The sequence below is a fragment of the Varanus komodoensis genome, unplaced genomic scaffold, assembly GCF_004798865.1.
Source record: "Varanus komodoensis strain SLA01 unplaced genomic scaffold, ASM479886v1 scaffold34_1, whole genome shotgun sequence".
NCBI lineage: Eukaryota > Metazoa > Chordata > Lepidosauria > Squamata > Varanidae > Varanus > Varanus komodoensis.
Window position 1 is genome coordinate 4108279 of NW_025335854.1, and position 17006 is coordinate 4125284.

Consider the following 17006-nt stretch of genomic DNA (forward strand, 5'->3'; position numbering starts at 1 on the left):
TCAAATACTTTGGCCTCCTAATGAGAAGGAAGGACTCCCTGGAGAAGAGCCTAATGCTGGGAACAATAGATGGCAAAAGAAGAAGGGGACGGCAGAGGATGTGGTGGCTAGATGGAGTCACTGAAGCAGTTGGTGTGAGCTTAGGTGGACTCCAGGGGATGCTGGAGGACAGGAAGGCCTGGAGGAATGTTGTCCATGGGGTTGCGATGGGTCGGACACGACTTCATGACTAACAACAACAACAACAGATTGGTGCGCAAGTGAACACACCCCCAGCTGCCCCTCTCAAACACACACATACCCACATAGGGTAGGGGGTGGAAGCAAGTAGGGCTCCCCAGGCCACAAGGACAGCTCAGCTTTTAAGGAAGCAGGCAAGCAAATATTGCAACTCTCTCAGGCTATTCCCACCCTCTTGGTATCTCTGCTTCCATCTTTTTGGACACTTCCATGAGTTTAACTCCAGCAACACACAGATTGCCTAAACATGCCACCTACACACCATGAGATGTTAGAAAAGATATCTATGACTAATCCTGAGAAGTAGGAAAATGAATTCTGATTATACCATTACTCAACGAGTCTAGACAAAGTTCCAGCAGGTGCCAAAGTTGAGCTTTTGTTCTTGTCAATAATTCATATGTATCCTTTAAAACCCTGTGACTTCATAAAAGTTTTCCAAAAATAAATTATCTTCATAACAATTATGTACTGTTCTAGGCAGTAAAATAAAAATATGATGGATAATATGACTTCAGAGTGAAAACACAGAAAATTAATAGCAGCTGGCTGGAATTTTGAACCTCTGGTTTTCAATAGAAAGTCGCTTGAACCCATTTACAAAACTAACAGGAAGGAACACAGCCACATTTACTCTAAAATCTACAGATAATATCATGAAAGAACTTGTTGTTTCTCTTTTATGATGTGCTTTTGAGTCTGTGGTAGAGATGTTGCAAATGGGCCATGTCGAAAGAACTAAGCTGCTAACAGTGGTGAGATAATGGAAGGGAACGGTCTCACGGACTTCCGCCAATGTCTTCTGGAACATGGAATCATTCACATGTTCAGCTCTGAGGTCAGAGACAGTTTTCTGATGGCGAAGCTGAGAAGTGAAGCTCTGTCCCTCATCCCTTCAGAGCTGGAACGGAAAGAACCATTGAAGTCTACCTCGAGAAGGGACTAGGATGTGTATTTTGGCAAACAGGAAGGAGACTAGAGTGCTAGGATATGAGGTAGCCTAAAGCCATTCCAGCCCCCTTCCCAAAGCACCCAGCTAGACAGGAAAAGGTCCACCTAGTAGAAATACAGGGCAGGAGGATGGGAAGGTTTTCTCTGCTGCTCCCTGCTGCTTCTCCAGTTCTGCCTTGGATTACTGACACGCCTCTGAGTTCAGGGCTCTGCAGGCAACCAAAATGACTGGCCCTTAAATGCAGCATTAGTTGAAATATATCTGGATACTCAATTATTTTTTGCTACAATATGATCTGAAGGGAATCATCCAAAAGGCAGAACAGCAATAAATACATATTTGGAATGCAAAGTTGAATGGTGATACAAAAAGATCACAATTCCAGCACACTCTAACACAGGGATAAGAACCTTTTTCAGTCCAAGGGTTAACTTCCATTTCAGAGGCACTCAGAGGGGTTATATTCTAATGCAGGGTGTGCCAAAGGACTTAGGAACAAGGCCAAAAATATCAGCATAATGTATCATAAGTCCCTGTTAGGCAATAAGTAAGTCCTTGGAGACCCTTTCCCCCTTTTCGAACTAGAAGAAACAGCGAAAAAGCTAGAAAACCAACAAAAGTGGTCAGGGAAGGCAGGCATGATCAGGGGAAAGGGACCGAGCCATGCTGGGAGCCCCAGGGGGTCAGACTGGGACTCCTGGTGTGTCAGATTTGGCCCCAGGGCTGAGGTTCCTCACCCCTGCTCTAACATCATGCGATGAACTGAAATGTAGAACAGGAACCTGCAGACTTGGCTGCTTCCCATTGACGTCTATGGAGAAGAGTAAACAAGCTACCTGCTAGATCATAGCCATATGGAGACAGAATCTGACCTTCAGCCCAGACACAGCATCAGCAGGAGCAAGGGACAGGCTTAGACCCACCTGAGGATGTCCCTGTATGACTGAATGTCTGATCTTTCTTCACTGGGGGAAATAAGACACTGCAACAGGACAGCGGAGTGAAAACTGACCCACAGCATCAGGCAGGCAGTCCACTCATATGAGTCCAGCTAGTCCAAAATGTGCAAGAGGTGTCCAGGGTCAAAATCTGGTCACAGCACAGGTCATGCAACTGGCTCCAAGCAGGTGTTAAACAGCACACCTACTCCGCATAACAAAAGATGGCATTACGCCAAAGATGGAGGAGAAAAACTTACCTGCAAACATCAGTTCTGATACATCAGGCTTAACATGCAGACACGTAAACAGTGGCAGAGGATTTTGTGCCTTGTTGATTTTCTCCTTCATTTCAGACAAAGTGGTATCCATATTCTACAGGAAAGCAACAACAGAAGTTGGAGGCCCAGCTAGCAGAAGATGGCTTTTCTGAAGTTGTCCAAGAAGACAAGAGGTCAACAGAATTGCCTACAGAAAAACTGTGAACTGATATTTTTAAAGGTAAGCTATGGGGCAACCGTATCAGCATCTAAAATATCCTGACCCAGGGAGAAGCCAAGTCACAGGTGCACCACGGGAGCTTGGTTCAGAGAGTAAATGCAGAGTTTCTCAAGGCCTTACTCAATCTTACAGTCTCACAGAAGTCAGTCTTGAAAAGCAAGGAGGTACGTCTTCCTTGATTGCTTTGGATGAATGCAAGGTGCTTTTACCAGAAATAGCAGAGTCCTAGTTTCACCAGAAACAGTACTTGAGACTCCAAGCTTAGCAATATTTGTCCTGGCGTAAGTTCCACCAAACGCTAATGTAGGGATATTGGCAAAATCTTCAATAGGCTCAAAACAGATTGCATTGCCAAGAATCTGATCCCTGCATTCCACGGGGAACTGACTTTTTGAGGATCCTGTGTGCAGGTCACTAGTTGCCCACAGACGTTCTGCAGGATTTGCCACAGGACCACAGGATTAACCTGCCCCTTTCTCTAATATTAGCACAATTTTCACAGCTGCTAAACAGGACTCACATCTTTAATAAGTGTTTCTCCAATCAACATTCCAAAGATATCTGTGAAGGTAACGGGCTGTCCAGACCTCTTCTTTTTCCACAAGGATTCAATGTATCTCTTGACTTTCTGAGGTGTAAGCAGCTTTAACGGGTTGTGGCTGACACTGTTTCTCAATTCTTCATTGATCTCTTTTGGCCCTTTCACTGGGAATTCTGGGTGCGAATACAGTGTTGACATGTACCTGCAAATGAAATGAAAGCAACTTTTTTCAGACAGTTAAGAGGTCCCAAGGATGCTTGCAAGAGCTTCAAAATGTTAGAAGGACAGAGCAGCTGAATGACAAGTTGTTTATCAATGTTTTGTACTAAAATCTGCTTAGCTTTTCAAGATGGCTGACAATAGTCCTCTAGAGTCTGAGGGGAAGATCCTTCCTATCATTTGATACCTTCATAGTTTTCACTAGTGCAGCTAGGAATGGAATCTAGGACCATTTTGATGCAGTGTACATGTTCCACCATTGACCAACTGCTCCTCCAGGCAAGCCAAAATTCACTGGGATAGTTATTGTTCAGCAAAGTATCCTGAGTAACAACATAACTCGCTGGAAAGGTCAAATCAGACAAGCATCTTTCCTGTTATTGTTTACCCCCAGCTCCTAATGACTAAAACTGAAACCAAGCAAGCTTTCTTGGAAATGTATGGTCACCACCAAGAACCGTAGCATCTTAGCACCTGACAGTCACATCTAGAATGGGCCCTATGGCAGCTGAAGATTGCACTTGATCTGTGTACATTTTATTTGGCAGACGGGCCAAGGGCAAGTGACACAGACGAGTGCCTTTACTATCAGTGTTCTAAGACTTTACCGTTCCACACTATTATGTTTTTGATTTCATTAGGTGACTTGTGCTTTGAAAAAAATAGATATAAATAAATCTAAGGCGGGATACACATGTAATAAATAAACAAACAAGAGCAGCATGACTTCATCATTCTGCGTATTTTTTCCTGATGCACATGTTTACCTGGACATTCCCATCATTCCTGGAAAACCCATACCAGGACTTAACTGCCTTTGCTTTATTATATGTAGCATTCGTGAGAAAGGAGAAAAAAATTGATTTGTCCTACTGCAATCACATGTCTCCAGTATTCTGACCCAATTTGCTCTCAGTGAAGAAGATTCACTGTCAGACATGTCTTGCGAAATTCTCAAAGGGTGGGTTGAATGAGAATGTTGTGACTGGCACATGGGCACATGTTCCATTCACCAGATTCATTTGATTGGAAAGCCTTGCTACATATTTGCTGAAAAATTCAATGTAGATCTAGGGAACATGAGATTACTTAGCTGAACAGTGTTTATGAATAACAGTGCCTTTGCTATTCAAAATGGGATGCAAAAAGAGCAAGAATAATATCCTTTGATGTTGAAGATGCATAATTATTATGTAGATGCATAAAAACAGCAAAAAAAATCCTGAATAAAATAGCATAACTGGAAGGCACCTGGTTCCTGATATAGTTATGCTTCCAGGCAACTAGCCATGAGTAAAATGGTGTTCTACTATAGTCCATTATTCCCTTTAAGTATATGGCGATATCTTCCTTCAAATGACTTTGCGATTTGGTACATGGACATTTCTAAATGAGGAAAAGCTTAGAAGCCCAATTATTGCACAGTACCCATTGCTGATTCAAGCAAGGCGTTAGAACGTTTCATTATGGAAGGTTCCACGCTGAGACAGTTGTTTGCCTCTCTGTTCGGTTCTTACACAGAATGTTTTTGCAAGAAAAGCAAAGAGCTTAGTCTCTGCTTTCTCAGCTGCGTACAGGAAAAGACAGAGCTTGATGTTAGGCTACAGACATCCTATGTGTCCTGTCCAATTTATTCCAATGAGTCTAACAATGTTGAAGACAAAAGAGAGAGCTCAGTTGTGAGAAGGATCAGTTCCCTCAAGGAAGCCACAGGCTTGACTTTACAAGAGCTGAGCAGGGTTGTTAAAGACCGGAGATTTGGGAGAGCACTCATTCATGGGGCCATGATAAGTCGGACACTTGACAACATGTAGCAACAACACTATATGTAGAACTAACATTGGATATACTTCAAGTCATAGAAACTCAGTAACATCTCTAGATTAAGGCCATCAGATCCATAATTCAGCAAAACGATTATGGATGAATACAACAGATTTTCATTACTAATCTGTGACAGATTGAAAAGCAAAAAAGGAAAGCAAAACAGAAAGTACTTGGAAGCAAATATGCAGCTGATCAAAACCACATTGGCATGCCCAGTTTCACACGTAACATTTACCTTCCTGTTTCCGTATCCTGTGTAAGCTTTCCCCATGTTCACAAACACCTTGCTGCAGAAAGCACAAGTTTGTGCAGAAGCTCTTAGACAATATTGAGGCTGTTTCTGAACCAAACAGGTTAATTTGGGGAGGACTTCATGGCAGGACAAATTGAGCAAAATGAATATAGGCTACAGTAGTATTAGCATCATGGAATCATAGAAGAGTAGAATTGGAAGGGACCTATAAGGCCAATGAGTCCAACTCCCTGTGCAATGCAGAACTCCAAATAAAATGATGGAGGGCTGACACCTGCCTCTTGAATGCCTCTAGTGTGGGAGAGCCTCCAAACTCCCTAGGTAATTGCTTGCTGTTCTGCTGTAACAGTTAGGAATTCTTCCTAAAACCTAGCCCTAATTTGGCTTCCTGTAACTTATTCCACGTCCTGCAGTCTGGGATGAGATCCTGTATTTTCCCCTTGTGACAAACCTTCAAGTATTTGTGGAGTGCTATCATCTCTCCCCTCGGTCTTCTCTTCTCAAGGCTAAACATGCCAAGTTATTTTAATCTCTCCTCAAAGGGCTTTGTTTCCAGTTCCCGGACCACATGTGTTGTCCTCTGAAAATTTTCCAGTTTGTCTGCATCTTTCTGGAAGTTTCATGCTCAGAAATGGACACAGAACTCACAATGGGGCCCAGCTAGTGCTGAACAGAGGAAAACCTTACATGATTTGAAAGCCATTCTTCTATTAATGCAGCCCAAACATCAGCTGCCTCTTTGCAGCCACATCACACTGTTGGCTCATATTCAGCTGGTAACACTTCCAACAGTAGAAAAGAGATTTCTGTAAGAGCAGGGCCCCTAATTCATATTGGAATCCTAAGATGGCGGGTGGTAGAGACTTTTACCCATCACCCTCTGGCCCACCACACACATGGTGGCTCCAGCCCAAGTCAGGATCCCTGGATCTGCAACAATATTGCCAAATCTTCAGCTAACACTTAAATGAATTGCTATTTCGCAACATAAATGGCAGGTGGGTCCCCAGCCGTGCTCTGCATCATTCACCAGATGCGGTTGCTTAAGACGCAGTTGCCTGCTACATCGGTAGTGCGATACCGGTTTTGCCCTTCCAGATCATCAAGAGGTGAGGCTTTAAAAACAAACTTGCCATGTGGATCCAGATAATCCAGCAATGTATGTCGCACAGTCTAACACTCCAGATTCGTAGAGGGCCTTCATCACTCCAGCAAAACCCACCGTGGCACGAAATCCACCGCCAGATCCTAATATTGCAATCACTGGGACCTGGAGAAACATACAGTAAGGATCCGTGTTAAAACATTTGCTGCTGGGGTCAAAGAACACCTTATAGGGTTACTTTTTGAAGCAAGGCTTGAATGAGGTGAGGAAATTTACAAAGGCGAAGCAGGGCAGGAACTGTGTCACTTTTCTTTTTTACCCATACTGCTCCTCCACTGCCTTAAGGGTGCCTTTACCCTCCCCAGGTTTCAAAAGACATTTTCATTAAAAATCTGAAACCCTTTGAAGAGATCCGCTGCATGGATATGGGGGCCCAGGGGAAGGCCTGCAGCAAGGAAACAGGTGGTGGGGCACAGGTGAGCTCCCTCCTCCTTACCATTTGCTTCCCACTGAAGCAAGATCTTTTGAACACATGGATGCATGATTATATGTGTGTACTTAAGTTCTTCCTCTGCACTGCCCATGAATATTCTGAGCCAACCATTTTTTCTAATAGTAAAACTATTACTAGTTTTCTAATAGTAAAACTATTCAGTAAACTAGTTTTAGACATCCAGAATGGTCATCATATTGATAAAACTGTTTACTGAAATTCCTCTCCTTCTACTGACCTAGCTTATTTTCTGAATCAAACAGAGCAAAAAAGAAAACACAAGAAATAATTCACCTCTGGAGGACCTCAAAAGGTTAGTGAGTCAGTGAGAAATTCCATATTTCAGACAACTGCCATGAAAAGCTATTGTGCTAGCATTGTTCATCCAACAAATGCTTCTGTACCTTTGGCTAAGGTCAATTAGTTCCTCCAAAAAGGAACACATTCGTAAATGAAGAAACAAAAATCCTGACATTAAGCCTTTTCTGCAGGAAAAGCAAGGTTATCTGTAAGAAACTATTTTTAAAAGAAAAATAAAATTAAGCTAAACTATTTATTTATTATTTATTTAAAACTTTTCTATGCCATCCACCAATGACATCTCAGGACAGCTTACAATGATCAAGAGTTTTACAGGATATGTTGATACAAGAATCCCCAACAGGGTAGGCCTAAGAGCAGAAGTCCTCTCATGTCCAGTGGCTACATAAGCAGGGGCACCTGTACTGTGCTTTAAGCTTTTGTATGGTCTGATGTTATACACTCGGGCTCACTACCACAAAATGGCTCCCATGGAGGATATGGCTAGTCACCTAACAGCTGCTCTGGGAGCCTGACTAATCCTGAGGTTTGTAGGAAACAGGAGAGAGCAAGACTGGGACTGGGAAGGGAAAATGGAAAGAGTGCCCTCCAGCCCATCCAATTTTCCTCTGTCTAATCATCCATCCTTTTTCCTCCCTTCCTTGCTCAACCCTTCAACACTCCCAGCCTCTAGATTTGCAATTTCTCTCCCCCAACCCCATCCCCTGCTATCTCTTTTTATTCCCTCTTCCTAGCCTTCTTCCTTCTCTTCTTCTTAGCCTCAGATCTTGCTCCTTCACACCCCACAACTTCTTTACCTCACATTCCCCTTTTCCCCTCCCCTCCGCCCCTCTGTCTTGCCTTCTCTTCCTGCCCACTGAGCTGCTGATCAGCAACAGGTTCAGAATTAGGTTGGAGAACCTGGCACATTTTTCAATTTTATTATCCATTGCTTTTTATTCTTAAGAGGGAGGAAGCCAAGAGCTGTGTGGGCACCACTGGAGGTCCCATGGGTGCCATGCTGCCCAATGCCTTGGGGAACCCTGCTATGCATGCTTCCTAGGATATTTACTTCAGCTAGCTTACCAGGGGACATTCCCATAGCAGGCCTCGTTCTCACAGTTGAAGTACTGATCTGTGTCTTGACTGAATCATTTCATAAACTGGTGGCAACTCATACGTTGCAATAAAGATAAAGCTGTGCACACACATTAACAGCAGTCCTACATGGGCTTACACAGAAGTTGCACCATGCTCACTGGAGCTTTCTTCTAGGGAAGCATGCGCTGGATTGAGTATTATTAAAATTCAGCTGTTTATAAGAGCTTCAGCTATGGAGCAGCATAGAACGGAATGGTAATGATAACTGTGCTAAATATACCAGTTATTCCAGACCTACTAGAAATAAGCAGGAAGATGTGCTAGGGTTCAAGCAACTCACACCCAAGAACATGTCATTCTGCATGTCCACCTTCCTCCAGTTTGGTGCCCTCCGGATGTTTTTGACTGGAATGCCGAGCATTCCTGACCACTGGCCATGCTGACTGAGCCTATTGGGAGTTGACGGACACCAGACTGGGCAAGTTTGCTGAAGATGTTTTTCAATATTTACTTACTTTATTACTGTAGATGATCTACGGTAGCGCCTAAATTCAAATTAAGTCATGAGCAAGAAGGGCAATCTAAAAAAACAAACCCTTAATTCTTTATCTTACCCATCAGTAGACTGTAAATTAAAGGCTGCTGAAGCTGAAAATATGCATTTTTACAAAGCTCCTCATTATGGACTTAATGAGGTGAAATAGCACAATATACACAAAGATCACCATCTGAAAACAGGTTGGAGTCAAGGGTCACTCCCTCTAGTATTTCAGTCTTTCTTATCTATGCTTCAGATGGATGGAAACATCAACTCTTCAAATTATTGCCTCACGAATACAAATTAATCATATGTAAAAATGCATTATATGGGAAACAGAAACATAGAAAAGCCCTGCTGGATCAGACCAAAGTTCATCTAATCCAGCATCCCATACACATGGTGGCAACCAGCTGCTTACAAAACCACTCAAGCAGGATGGGGTCCCCCTTTGCAAAACAAACAAACAAGGAAACAAAAAGATACCCACACAGCATATAGTGGAAATATGTCCAGATGGAAGGTTATAAGGATAGGTTGAAGCTACATGGGGGGACAGGTCCCAGATGAAACTTCCTAACTTGCATGACTCTGGCCTATGAGTCTTCCTTTTGCCCTTCTCTCATCCTTTTAGATGTTCTTTTTCTGATCCTACTTTCATCCCAGACGTGCCTTGGAACTCAACTGGGCTTGCAGCCTGCAGACTGTTGTTCATTAAGCCCTAATTCATTCCTGGGGAAAAGTGTGACTTTGTTGAGGAAGGTCAATGCCGTGTTTTACAGACAATTCCTGAATTCTAACCCCAGGTGGAACTGCAGCGCTGGAGGGTAACTAGCATAATATTGAAGAAGGCCATGAGCATTCTTGTAAAGAGGATCTATTATAATGGTAAATTACAGCCTAGTAAGTCCACAGCCTAGTAAGTCCACAAGGGAAGCTCCTATGGCCCCTGAATGTTGTCTGAGGAGATGCAGGATAGATTCTGTTCCAAATCCAGGGTCAGTAGGGGACGGTAACTCTGTTCTCACTTCATAGATGGCATGGATAAAACCACCCTGGCTGGGAAAGTGACCTCAGAGAGTGACCTCAGAGACCTCAGAGTAACCTCAGAAGGGAGGTTACTGGACCAGCCTAAGCTATGAGATATCCTGATGCTATCGCAGCCTCCAGCTTCCTCTAAAAGCTCCTACTAGATTGGAAAAGTGGCCCGTCTAAAGAAAATGTGGAGCAGGAGAACAGAAAGGCAGAGATCACTTCTTCACTGAATGTGCATAAGTCTCTGAGTTTGGGGCTTGTGGTCCTCTCAATAGGCTTAGAGCAGAAATTTAGAGCACAAACCTATGCACGTTCAGCTGTCAGTAAGCTGCATATTTCAATGGGCTTTCCAATATAAAGTACATAGGACTGCAGTTATAATTATAATATTTAGTACTTACACAAGTTTGGGGGGGGTTTGAAGTACATGCATGATTTTGTTTTAAATCTTGCATCAAGCCAGTGTTACAATCCCCAACTTGCAAAGTGGGAGCTGTGCCTGGTGGCACCTGGAGAGAGAAGGTGAGACCTGAAGTAGGGCAGTTCCAATTCACAGCCTCCCTACTCCCACCGCAATCCAGGAGGTTTCACTGGGGAGGCTGAGAAGGTCACTGCTAGACTCAAGTTAAGGCCACATAAGGCAGCCGGGGCAAGGTGTTGAACCGGAAGTTAGCTCAGATGCCCTCAAGAGAGGAATGCACCTGTTGAAGGGCCTGTGGGCTAGAAGTAGTCACCAGCCTGATGATCAGGCAAACAGAAAAGAAGCAGAGAAACAGGAAATTCTGGGTAACACTGCAAACAGTACAACAAATTGTACCTGCCACAGATGTTACATGAAGTCTGGTAAAACTGTGAAAGGCACAAGAGGGGGCAAGCAGGGCAGGTTCATGCACAGAAATGCTTGATTGATTTTATTCCACAAATGCGTTTGTCGATCTTCAGCCAGCGATCACAGAGTGGCTTACAAAATAAGATATAAAACCAGAGCACTTAAAAAATCTCCAAGCATAAAATGATCATAATCATAATAGACTTGGACAATTAAAAATGTTCCACTTGGTACCAAATAAAACATAAAGGTAGTGCAAGGGAAGCGTCTTTGAGGAAGAAGTTTGTGAACGGGGTACATGGGGTGAGGTCGAACAAAGCTGGATGGACTAATCAGAATGTACAGGCAGGTTCGTACAGGAGAAGGTGGGCTGCCATGGTCCCGTTTATATCAGGTGTGTCAAGCCCTGACAATAAAACGTAGGGAGAGAATAAGGCTTCCCACAACCACAAGGCATCCTTCTTCCAGCGAGCCAAGCCTCCTTTAATGCAGGGGCTGCTTTAAACAGGAGCACCGTGTTATTTAGCAATGATCCACCCACATTATGCATGGTGTGTTTCTCAGACAGCATTTAAACTCTGAAAGCTCCTTTCAGACATTGACTAATTGATCTATAAATGCAGATCTGAACAGGAAGAAAGGGTGGAGAAGACTGTAAACACAAATCTGGGAGTGAAGACATCCTTGAGAAATCATTACTCAACAAGCCATTAATGAGTAAAATGGTCAGGCGAGTCCCAGTCTCTTTTCAGAAAGAAGAAAGTTAGGTTTCATTGAGTTCTCAGACATATACATGGAGATGACAAAAGGTAGGCCCACCAGGAGTAGGACAGAAGCAGATGTTGTAGACAACAACCTAAATATGAGCCCGCAATTTGAGCCAGGCACAAAAAGGCAAATGCTATTTTGGGGTGCATATATTGAAACGTCACATCAGAACAAGAGAGGTACCAGTTTCCCTTTATTCTGCACTAGTCAGACCTCCGCTAGAATACTGGGTTCAGTTCTGGGCACCACAGTTTAAAAAAATGCATGGAAACTAGAAAGGGTTCAGAAGAGAAGGGCAACCAAGATGATCCAGGGTCTGGCAAACAAGCCCTATGATGAGAGACTGAGAGAGCTGCACATGTTCAGCCTGAAAAAGAGAAGACTATGCGGGGAGATGATAACTCTCTGCAAGTGCCTCAGAGGCTGTCTCAAAGAGGAAGGAAAAGATCTCTTCTTATTCATTGGGTGTAGGACACAGAGCAACAAACTTAAACTGCAGCACATCAGATTCAGGCTAGACTCCCGGAAAAACTTCCCGTCAGAGCAATACGACAGTGGAAGCAGTTACCAAGAAAGGTCATGGGGTCTTCCTTACTAGAGACATTCAAGGTAAAACTGGACCATCATCTGAGTGGGATGGTGTGACCTGGCGTCCTGCACAAGCAGGGGGTTGGACCTGATGGCCTCCTTGGCCCCTTCTGACCCTAAGGTTCTAACAATCTATGAATCTAGGTATGGGTAGATCCAGGGCTCCTAAGGAAAGAGAGGCCTTCTTTAAAAAATCCCCAAAGCCTTCACCCAACCATAAGGGCCCCCATCAGAAACAAGACAGGTGAGGTGACATGATCAGCACCAGTGGCCACCCACATCATGTTGCACCCTGGTGTTGCAGGCCCAACACCACACTGGGCTCTCCCACAATAGCTGGTAACATGGAATGGAAGGAATGGATGACCTTCGAACAAGCAGAACTATCTCCCCTCCTTTCCCACTGTGTATCCGGGAAGCCAACGTTCATGCAAGAGCGACAGTCAGCCATACAAGAATTTCCTTTCATTAACCAACCAGAACACCCAGCGCACCCTACAGTGAATGGCTCTTCCTTGAAATCTGGTGAGGTTTTTTGCTAAGCAGAGAGGAAGTTGCATGGCAGGAAGAAGGGAGAGGGGTGCAGTCTATCCCCGCAAGTGGCAAAAGTGGAGAAACCCATAACTGATGGGTCAGTTAAATGCACAGTGCAGGGACCTGTGGCAGGAAAGATGTGGGCAACCCCAATTCTCACCCCAAAATATACAGAAAGTCTGGGAGAGAAGCAATTCTGAATACTCAGTGAGAAGGTCCATGCTCTTGCCATTAAAAACCTCCATGCTCTTCCCACCATCTCTCCACTCTTTGCTTGCAAATATATGTTCCACCCCATAACCTTCACTGCTGCACTTTACCACTCTATGTTTCCAGTGGAACGAGCAAACATCCGTTCTCTCTTGTGTCCTGTGCCATTCTGTCTTGCTGTCTCTTATGCCTGTAGTGGCAAACCCTCCCAGGGGGCCACCTCCACCTCTTTCTTGAAAACCCTCCTTTCAAGTCACAGAACCTTTGGCTTCACTGCTCAGACCTCATCCCTAGCTGAAAGCAAGCCTAAGAATACACCGCTGTGTCCGTTCCATGTGGTTTCTGGTCCCCATTTGTCCTTTCCATCTTTTGACTGTCACCCTTGCCTCGCCCTTCCCTTCCCCTTCTCGTCTTCCCGGCTGTCAAACATTACACTGTAAGCTCCTTAGGGTGGAGGCCTGTGTTGGTTTTGTTCTCTTATGTTGTCTCTGTGAAGCAACTTGTACGTTTATGATGCTGTATAAATAATAATGACCTGCCAATGTCATTCCCTCTGGCACATCTCTGATAGTAATTTGGCTTTGGTGGATTGACTTGATTGCCTTACAGAGCAGAATCATGCAAATAACGCCAATGCAGAGTTCCCTTGATAGTGGCATCTTCCCAACCCACTACATCCCTTAAGAGCATAATAAAAGCCACGCTGGATCAGACCTATGGTCCATCCAGTCCAGCACTCCATTCACACAGCTGTACACAGGATCCCTCAAATAGGATGGGTGCAAGAGCTCTGCCTGCCCAAGCTCCTCAGCAACTGCTGTATGCAGGTATGCTGCCTCTGATAGCAGAGGTAGTCCATAGCCATTGATGGCCTCCTTCTCCGTGAATTTGTCCAATTCCCCTTTAAAGCCATTCAGAATCGGTGGCCATCACTACTCCCTGTGGCAGGGAATACCATAGTTCAGCTGTGTGTTGTAAGAAGCAGTACTTTTCTTTAGCCATCCTGAATCTCTCACCTATCAATCAAGCTATATCTATCTATCTATTACATATATATGCTGCCATACAGCTCAGAGGCTCTGTGGCCTGCTTGCCCATTTCATGGGATGACCCTGGATTCAGGGATTATGGGAGACCAGCATCTCTAAATTTGGGGGACTGCAATTACCTGTTCAACATTAGGAATGAGATTCCCTACAAACTGAACTAAGATTCTCATTCTCCTTATTCTAAAACACTAAAAAGAGGTGCGGCGGGGGAAGGACAATAATTTAAAATTGAGATTAAAATCAAGATCCAAGTCTTAAACTTTCAACTGCTACAGGAGAATTAGCATCTACTCCAGATTTCGCAAGGGACAAGGAATACTGATGAATAAACACTTGAATAAGAAACTGCAGAGATACGGAGAGCTGAAATATAAAAGGTCACGAAGTTGCAAAACCTATTAAAAATACGTGCTTCGACTGTTAAAAGACTGCCTTTGTCGCTCAGCTTCGTCGCTCTACAATCATTTGCTCAGGAAGTTGGAACTGGGATCCACTTTGAGCAAGAACTATTGACCCAGGCCTCCCAGACTTACATCACGAACAGAGGTCAAGTCAGCCCCCAGGAACTTGTTCAGATGGTGCATTATTCTGCTCTTTCGCTGCTGTCGGAAAGCCTTCTCTTCATCGCAAAGAGCCATGCTGAACCGGAGATCTGTCGAAGAGCTGTTGGACAGAAAGCAGCCAAGCTTTTATGCAATCAGGGGGACAGCTTGAACCAATAATAAACTATTCAGGCTTCCATTCACTTCTCTATGCATAAACCAAGTCCTGAAATATATTTTTGCATGCCAGAAGGACCAAAGGAAGTCACACGAGCTGCTTTTCCCTTGTGCCAGGAGTTGACATGAAAGACCACCACGAGACAACCCAATGGACAACAGAAACGATTCACTGAAAAATCTTCCTGCTAAAATTAGTAGGGGTTTTATACCACACCAATGTCTTTCAATAATCCATGTTTGGTTTCATTCACCTGCTCACTGAACCTCATTCCAAGAAAAATAACCATGAGCTTGAGAGTAATCTAGGCACCACACAAGTTTCACTTTTGAAATGTGTGTTTCTCTGTGCATAAGCACACAAAGATGCACACATGCACAAATGCACTTCATGGGATTAAACATTAATTAAAATTGTATTTTGCATTCGGCTTGAGAAATGAACCTTTCCAATGAGAAGTGATGGAAGGTACAGGAGATGAGGGCTTTTCTCAAACCTCCAAAACCACCAGCTGCTCACTGCCCCACAAAAGTTTGATTTGAATTATCTTTCTTTCTAAACTTGCATACAACCATTTAGTCACTCAACTGCACCCATTCTTCTTTCCTGATTGCTCCCTAAAACACTGTTCTACAAGTCAGGAATTTCCTGATTCAAGTCTCACATCTGCCATGGACTTAGTGGGTGGTTTCCTGTTCTAAGGAGGACAACAAAGTAAGGTACATGACATGTTTTGGACTCTAGAAATGCTGATAATTAACATCAATTATAACTGGGCCCAAAGGTAGTGGCTTGGCTCCCTTCTGGGGCTAGCTGAAGGCACCATATTAAAACTAAACATGAGGAATTCGTTCATTACTCTTTGCTGGCTTTATTTTTAACTTGATTGGAGGTTTGATATTCTGTCCATTGTTACTATTTTGATGGGAAGCCTGTTTCAGAGGCTGGGCTGGTACAGGACAGTAGAAGGCAGGATATATATATGTATTTATGTATATATTTAAAACAAAAGACTTAAACAAATATTTAATTTAACACAAATGGGACAAAAGAAAGGCTATGGAGCAATCTCAACAGCAGACCTCGCTGTGTGCTGCATTCCACAACCTGCTGCAGGGAAAGGGGTAGCCCTAATATTTAAGTATAATATGTAACATTAACAATACACATGCATGCATGCACCTGAACAATATTTAGGGTACCTATAAATCCATATGAGGTGTACAAAGCCTCTAAATAAAATTCTGATTTGCAACCTGGCCCACTTGCATTGGCAACAGAGGGTATCTCACCTATTTTGCTTAATATGGTCCACTAAACAAGGTGACCATACAAAGTAAAATGAAAATTACTTATCTCCAATTCCTAAAAATAGATGAAACTTCAATATTTTGTCTCCCAGGAAGCAGCCAAGTTGGAAGTCCAAATGTACTGTCATAAGTTCTAAGATCACCCTTCCTGCACCTCACTGTCTGATGCTCTGAAACCCAAGATCCTACTCAAGCAGATAATATGTAACTAGCATTTACATTTAGAGTGTTTTCATTGACAAGCCTTTGTATGTGCATCTCCGATGCTGCCTTACTTTCTGCCCTCATTCCACCTCTTTTCCCCAAATCAACTGCTACAGGCAACTGTCTTCCTTGTTTTTAAATGGTATTTCTTTGAAATTTATCACTCAAATCCCCATTTGCTAACACTTCACTGGCATTGTGCCATACTCTGTGTTCTTGGGATTTTCCACAAACTTCTGTGCCCTCTGAGCTTTGCGGACATAAAGCTAAGCCTCCATTTTGTGTCACACTTCTAGAGCTGGGCTTAAGGATTCGTGGCAGTAAGTCTTCCAACCCTCCCAAGGAGCAGGATGACCCATTATAGACTCTGTTGGCAATCAGCTGGTTTATCTTGGCGGGGAGAGACTCTTTTTGGGTGAGAACTCTTACAAAAAGGGAGTCTGCTGGTGGAGTCTTCCTCCACCATCTGTCAATGTGTCCCTTTCTTGATGACCTTAAAACACATTCTCAGACCTACATCATTTGCCTCTTCCTTTCTTTTTATCTTGCAACACCCTTCCGTCAAGGCTTGGCCAAGAATGACAGATAATAGCAAAATATGACTTTGCATAATTGCCATCATTCTTGGCAGAGCTCACTTTGACTTCGGGCAATTCGTGACAGGAAAGCTGGAATTCATGGAAACAATAAAAACCTGAATCTCTGTTTAACTGTGTAGAAAAAAACTGAATTAACCAGTTGTGCCTTTTGC

At 43.6% G+C, this 17006-nt stretch overlaps 1 protein-coding gene across 4 annotated transcripts in view; it reads right to left on the bottom strand.

The window, feature by feature from the left end:
• PLA2G4A (phospholipase A2 group IVA) overlaps positions 1-17006 on the bottom strand; it is a 93912-nt gene that overhangs the window by 31381 nt on the left and 45525 nt on the right. For all 4 annotated transcript variants that reach the window (XM_044439158.1, XM_044439155.1, XM_044439156.1 and 1 more), the window contains exons 7-10: positions 14555-14684; positions 6605-6741; positions 3152-3374; positions 2391-2505 (exon numbers count right to left, since the gene is read on the bottom strand). In XM_044439158.1, coding sequence (XP_044295093.1) covers positions 2391-2505; positions 3152-3374; positions 6605-6741; positions 14555-14684 — 605 coding nt within the window. The remainder of the gene's footprint in view (positions 1-2390; positions 2506-3151; positions 3375-6604; positions 6742-14554; positions 14685-17006) is intronic.